We start from the raw sequence: 6,706 nt of genomic DNA, 5'->3' as shown, positions 1-6,706 counted from the left end.
CTTCGCTCTCTACCCAGCTCTCCTTCACAACCTCCACACGACTTCTTCGCCGGATGGGACAGCCGTCTATGCCAGATGTCGCCAAAAAAAAATACTACATCGGCTTGCGCCGACCGAGTCGTGTCACGTACGCCACCGAGGGCCACCACCACCACCCACAGTCACCGACACAGACCTGACTCACCGGACAAGAACGAACGGAGATGAGCGGTGCGTGGACGACGACAAAGAGTGCGGCTGTGGCTGTGGCTGTGGCTGTGGTGGTTGTGCTGGCGGCTGTGGGAGCTGAGGCTGTGAGCGTGGCGCAGGTGGAGACGGCTGGGTTTGTGGCGAGGGCGCGGACGGGCGAAGAGGGCGATCGCATGGTGGAGATCCGATTGTTGCTGGCAGCTCCGCGGCTGGATGAGCTGAAGGAGGTGCTGGCCAAGGTTTCGGATCCGTATTCGCCGAGCTATGGGCAGTACTTGACCAAGGAGGAGGTGGCGAGCTACACCCGGGTGGAGCAGGCCGTCATCGATAGCTGGCAGGCGGCGGTGACTGCGGCGGCGCCTGGCGCGAGCGCGGTAGTCTCAGACTACGGTGATGCAGTTACGGCGACGATGACCGTGGCTGAGGCCGAGGCGCTGACTGGCGCGGCGTTTGCGGTCCTCACCCACAAAGAGGCCGGCGTGATCATGATGCGCCCGTTGGAGGCTGCGACGTGGCCGGGAGTGGCTGCCGCCGCACGCAAGGCACTGGTCTTTGCCATTGGCGTTGAGGATGTGGCGCTCGGTGGGTCGGACCTCAAGGTGCTCGAGCTCGGGGCGCTCCGTGCCGCCGAGCCGATCACCCCCAAGGTGATCAAGGCCAACTACGGGGTGGGCAACGCAACCGGGCACGCCAACAACACGCAGGCTGTGGCCGAATTTTCGGGTCAGTACTTTGAGCCGTCGGATCTTGCGACATTCCTTGCGAACAACGACCTGCCTCCGCAGACCGTGGCCAAGATTGTGGGCGGCGATGATGGGCCGGTGGGCGTGGAGGCGTCGCTGGACGTCCAGACGATCATCGGGACTGGGACTGCGACACCGACGTGGTTTGTGTACGGGACGCAGGGCTCGACTTTTGCGGAGCTCATCCACGGGTGGGCGAGCGAGCTTGCTGCCATGGCAGCGCCGCCGCTGGTCAACTCGGTCTCATACGGGTTGGGCAACACCAACACGCCTGATGGCCTGAAGACGCAGATCGACGCCGAGTTTGTCAAGCTTGGCTCGCGCGGCGTGAGCATCATTTTCTCGTCGGGCGACCACGGGACGAGCTGCGAGCTCTTCCGCGAGGATGTGCAGTACCCGGCGTCATCGCCGTATGTGCTCTCTGTCGGTGCGACGTACCTTGACTCGTCGGGAACCGAGGTCGGCGCGACGCTCTCGGGTGGTGGGTTTGGACGAACCGAGCCGATGCCGCAGTGGCAGGAGGCGGCGGTCAAGGCGTATCTGGCGGCGGTGCCGTCCAAGCCACCGGCGCACGAGTTTGACGCGACTAAGCGGGCAATTCCGGACATCTCGGCGTACGGTGAGAACGTCATCATTGTGGTCAACGGCGAGAACCAGGGCGTGGCCGGGACGAGCTGCTCGGCGCCGATGGCCGCCGCCATCTTTGCGCTTGTCAACGGCGACCGCCTCGCCGCTGGCACTCCGCCGCTGGGCTTCCTCCCGCCCATTGTCTACGCGCATGGCGATGCGTTCCATGACATTACCTCGGGCCGCAACTCTGATGGACTCTGCCACGGATGGGAGGCAATCAAGGGCTTTGACCTCGTCACCGGCTGGGGCTCGCCGAACTACGCCAAGTTTAGGGCCGCCGCCATGTCTGTCGTGTAATCGAATGAACAAGGTTGGTTTTTCTGGCGAGGTCTGTCATGTGTTGAAGGGCGTAGTGATCGCGAGCCGTGAGCGCCGCGCCTCGCTCCGATCAGCTTCTCGCCACCACCTACTGCCTCACCCCAGATCAGCTGGCAACCACCCCCTGTCGTGACTGACTTTACGGGCAAGCGCCCCAGATCAGCTGGCGACGGAAGCACAGCAAATCACGCCACGATGACTGGCTCACCCTAGATCAGTCGGCGACCGACCGAATGCCAGCGCCCGCGGCTCGTCGCGGGACAGCACCAGCGACACAGGCACGGAGCTCCCTCGTCCTCCCCCCCCCCCCCCCTCCCCGTCCCTCACGCCCCACCCTCCACCCCACTCCACCCACATACCCAGTCAGGCGTACTGTCGGCTGACCAAGATGGAGAGCGAGGTCGACGTGTCGGTACGGGTCTTCCGACGTGGATTCGGACAGGTACTCCGGACAGGCGAGCATGCAGACGCTGAAGTGGTGGTGGGCAGGCGGCGGTACAAGGTCCATCGACTCATTCTGGCAAAGGGCTCCGAGTTCTTTGCCACTTCGTTTGCCTCGTCCTTTACAGAAGCACAAACTCGTGTGGTTCACCTGGGATGTGGCGATGGCGGCCATGATGATGAGGGTGATGATGATGATGTTGATGATCATGACAATGATGATGATGTTGATGATCATGATGATGATGATGATGATGGTGGTGTCTTTCCGCTTGTTCTCCGCTTTCTCTATGAGGGTGATGTGGCTGTGGAAGAGGACAATGCCATGGCGCTGTTGGCTATGGCCGACTTGCTCCTCATCGAACCGCTTCGGGCAAAGGTTCTTCTTCATCTGGCAAAGGCTATCGATGTAGACTCGGTCCTGGCCTTCCTCAAGCAAGCTATTCTCCATGCGCAGTCTTCCATCCTTCCGCTCTGTCTCCGTACCGTCTCAAAGAACTTTCACATCCTCGCAGACGCGGATCTCTCCTTCCTCCCGCCAGACCTATTCCTCGACATCATGGAGGATCCATGGCTGGCTGTCAAGTCGGAGAAGACAGTCTTTGACGCCATCGGTGCGTACATTTCCGCTCGCGATGCTGCTGGCGTCCCCGTTCCACAGGATGCTGTCGTTGCCCTCTACGAGACTATTCGCTACCCATTTATGCCGTACGAGCTTCTGGTCGAGGCACAGGCCAACCCGCTCGTGCCGCAGGCCCTGCTTGTCGAGGGCCTCATGGCACGGCTCCGCCGCCACGAGGGTGCACCACGCAGCGGGCCAGCGAGTACGGCAGGCACCGATGGAACCAACGGCGGTGCAGACGATGCTGACGCATCTGACGCCGGTGACGCTGCGGCCAGCGGTGACGACGGCAGTGTCTCGGACGTACTTGCTGGTCTTCCGGCGACCGCTGATGCCAAGTGCCGACTGCGGCACACCCGCCGTCCGCCGTACTCCATCACGCTGCGGTACAAGGCCGACTTTGATGGCGGCGGGGTCATCCACTGGATCGCCACCGATCGCGGGCGCGGGCCGTGGACCAACCCCGCACTGCCGCAGCTGCCGGGTGTCCGCCCGCGCATCCAGATCACCGTCTCGTCGCTGGAAAAAGGTGAGGTTGCCGCCTTTGTTGCCCTCGACCCGGTCCAGACGTGGACCAAGGACGTCCCCGCATCGTGGATCACCTGGGACCTCGGCCACGACTACTCGGTAGTGCCCACCCACTACTCGCTCCGACACGGCGGCAACTACAAAGCTGACTCGCTCCGCAACTGGGATCTTCAAGGCTCGACCGACGGCGTGACCTGGTCGGTCCTCCGCCGCCACGTGAACGACTCGTCGCTCAACGGGCCGTTTGACACCGCCACATGGCCCATCGACGACGTCTCTACCCCGTACCGCTACTTCCGCATCCTCCAGTCGGGCCACAACTCGTCGCGCCGCAACTTTCTTCTCCTCTGTGGCTTTGAGCTGTACGGCGACCTCTACATTCGCAACGAGGCGTACGCATAGGCTGCTCGGCGTGACCGCTGCGCTACGATGACGATGACGACGACGACCGAGTCTCGCCAGTGTGAAGCAGCTGAAAGAGCAACTTCTTGCCCTCTTTGAACTCTTCGCGGAGGAAGAGAATGCGGTAGATGTGCTGGATGGCCGGGTACTGGTCTTCGGAGATGCGGGAGAGGACAAAGTCCTCGATCATCTGGGCGTGCTTGTTGTCAAGCTCTTCGATGCGGGCTTGCGAGAGCTTGCCGCGCTGTGCCTTGCGGTGAACCTTGTCATCGTCCTTGGCCAGCTCCTTGTAAAACTCAAACAGCTCGTCGAACAGCTCGACGTCGCCACTCAGGTCGTCAACCGCTGCCCCGCGCTCGGCGTCCATCTTGTCGACCAGCTCCTGCTGATGGAGCACAATTTGCTGCACAAGGAGGGTCCGCTCCGACGCCGACTCGGATCCACCCGCGGCCTCCTTTCCATCGCCTCTTCCCGACTCCTCGCTGTACACATACTCGTACGATGCTGCCGATGATGACTTCCGTCCGCGGCCGCGAACCCGCTTCGACTTGCCGCGGTGCTTGTACCGCGCCGCCCTCGCCCGGAACGACGCATTTGACCGCGACTTGCCCAGCTTGTTGCCCTTGCCCTTGCTCTTACCCTTCCTCTTACCCTTCCTCTTACTCTTGTTCTTGACCTTGCTCTTGGCCTTACCGTCAATGTGGACAACTGTCGACCGCGCGGCCCGCTCGCGGCGGACAGTCCGCTGCAGGTCCGGGTCGAGCGAGCCGTCGTCCGAGGTTGTAAAGACGGCTTGGCGCGGGGCACGCGGATCAAACGGCCCTTGCTTGGCCACTAGCGTCGACCACTCGTCCATAAACGTCGACTCGGAGCTCGAGTCAGATTCCGAGCCCGAGCCCGAGTCACTCGGCATCCGCATTGCTCGGACAGTGGAGGGGCGACTCGAACTGTAGCTGTAGCTGTAGGCGCTGCTGGAGCCTGATCCCGAGTCGTAGCCCGAGCTTGAGCCGGACGGAGCAACGCCGATGCGCTTGGCGGCCGGGGTGGCTTTGTCGGGCACCACGTGGTGGATACCGTATTTGTGGGCTTTGGCAACGACAACCGGATCAAGCAGAATGTCGAGGACTGACGGACGAAGGTGCTGCGAGCGAACGAGGAGCTTGTCGACCAGTGCTGTAAGCTCGGACGAGTACTTGGACGAGATGGGCGGAAACTTGCCCCGCAGAATCTTCATCATTAGCGCACCGCGCGACTTGCCGTGGAACGGCGGACGGAGGGTACAGAGCTCGTAGAGGAGGCAGCCGAGCGACCAGACGTCCGACTTGGCCGAGTATGGGAGGCCCTCACAGAGCTCTGGCGAGAGGTAGTACGGGGTGCCAACAAAGGTCCGTGCGAGCTGGCTCGGCGACTCGAGGACCTTGGCCACGCCGAGGTCGCCGATGCGGACGGAGGCCGACGACGAGAGAAACACGTTCTCCGACTTCATGTCACGGTGCAGGATGCCAAGCGAGTGAATGTGATGCAGGCCGAGAGCGAGCTGGATAAAGAGCGACCAGACCCGCCGCTCCGAGAGGTACCGCCGCCGCGACCGGGCGTCTTTCAGCAGCTCAAACAGATTGCCGTCGGGACAGTACTCCATCACAATGTGCAGATCGCCATCCTCTAGAAACGATGAAAAGTACTTGACAACGTACTCGTTGTCCAGCACCGAGAGCGCCTCAGCCTCGGTCAGCGATGCGTCGTACTCGGCCTCGGAGAGGCCATCAAGCGGAATGGTCTTGAGCGTGTACACTCCGCCCGACGCCACATGCATCACCTTGTGCACCACTCCAAACGAACCCTTGCCGATTTGCCCGATCTTCTTAAACTGCTTCAACGAGCTCATATCCTTGGAAGTCGGCGCCCGCAGGCGTCTCTTCTTGCGAGACTCTGATCTCGGCGATGCCGATGACTCTGTCGACGAGCGAGAGGAGGAAGAGGAGGATGAAGACGAGCGACCATGCGCTCTCAACGATCCCGTTGCATACCTTGCCCTCCCCACCTGCCGCGTACTCCCATCCCTGCCATCAGCCCTAGAGCGCGATTTGCCCTGTCTGCGGCCATCGCGCCTGTCGCCCTTACCACCACCTTTGCCATCTTTGCCAGCACTCCTTCGTCTCTTGTCGCCCTTGTAGTCCTTGTCGCCCTTACCACGCTTGTTGCCCTTACCACGCTTGTCGCCCTTGCCCTTGTCGCCCTTGTCGCCCCTGTCGCTCTTCCCCTTGCCCCTCTTGCCCCTCTTGCCGACCTTGTCCGACCTCTGCCTCCCTGCCATGATCACCACACCAGAAGCAGTGGGAGTATGTGGGTATGAGTATGGGTATGGGTATGGGTATGGGTATGGGTATGGGGTGTGGGTATGGGTATGGGTATGGGGTGTGGGTATGGGTATGTGGTCAAGTGGTGAATGCCATGTGAACGAACAATGTGTGTGGAATGGAGGGAATCCGTCGAGGGAGAGGGGATGGGGGGCGTACCGGGAATGGGATGGGTATGGATGGGGGCGATGAGGACGGGATACCGGGAATCAAAGGGATGGGAAGAGGGAAGGGGGAAGAGAGAGGAAGATAGAGAGAGAGAAAGGAGGTGTGGTATGGATTGATGGGAGAGGAATACGTATGGGGGGTGGGGGGAGGTGTGGGGGTGGGGGAGGGGCGCGCGGAAGGGTGCGACAAAGCGACAGAGTGACATAGCGACAAGGCGACAGAGCGACACGACAACAGCAGGGCAGCCACACCACCACCACCACCACCACCACCACCACCACCACCACCACCACCACCGCATACTCTTA

General features: G+C 61.8%; 3 protein-coding genes across 3 annotated transcripts in view; 2 read left to right on the top strand and 1 right to left on the bottom strand.

Moving 5' to 3' along the window:
* Positions 1 to 1,877, top strand: part of AMSG_06509 (tripeptidyl peptidase I) — a gene marked incomplete at its 5' end in the record, with an annotated part of 2,663 nt that extends 786 nt beyond the window's left edge. Inside the window, one exon of the mRNA XM_013900906.1 lies at positions 286 to 1,877. Within this exon, the coding sequence (XP_013756360.1) occupies positions 286 to 1,859 (1,574 nt within the window). The 3' untranslated portion in view covers positions 1,860 to 1,877. The remainder of the gene's footprint in view (positions 1 to 285) is intronic.
* Positions 1,878 to 2,268: 391 nt separating this feature from the next.
* AMSG_06508 (uncharacterized protein) lies at positions 2,269 to 4,182 on the top strand (the record flags this gene model as incomplete). The annotated part of the gene is made up of 2 exons (XM_013900905.1): positions 2,269 to 2,461; positions 2,636 to 4,182. 2 exons carry the CDS (start codon positions 2,269 to 2,271, stop codon positions 3,871 to 3,873), a joined length of 1,431 nt encoding a protein of 476 aa, XP_013756359.1. The 3' UTR covers positions 3,874 to 4,182.
* The window catches only part of AMSG_06507 (NEK protein kinase), a gene marked incomplete at both ends in the record, with an annotated part of 3,362 nt that continues 551 nt past the window's right edge, over positions 3,896 to 6,706 (bottom strand). Inside the window, one exon of the mRNA XM_013900904.1 lies at positions 3,896 to 5,807. Within this exon, the coding sequence (XP_013756358.1) occupies positions 3,896 to 5,807 (1,912 nt within the window). The remainder of the gene's footprint in view (positions 5,808 to 6,706) is intronic.

Source organism: Thecamonas trahens, assembly GCF_000142905.1.
Source record: "Thecamonas trahens ATCC 50062 unplaced genomic scaffold supercont1.33, whole genome shotgun sequence".
Taxonomy (NCBI): domain Eukaryota; order Apusomonadida; family Apusomonadidae; genus Thecamonas; species Thecamonas trahens.
Note: the sequence above shows the minus strand (reverse complement) of the source record. Positions and strands in the feature narration are given on the sequence as shown.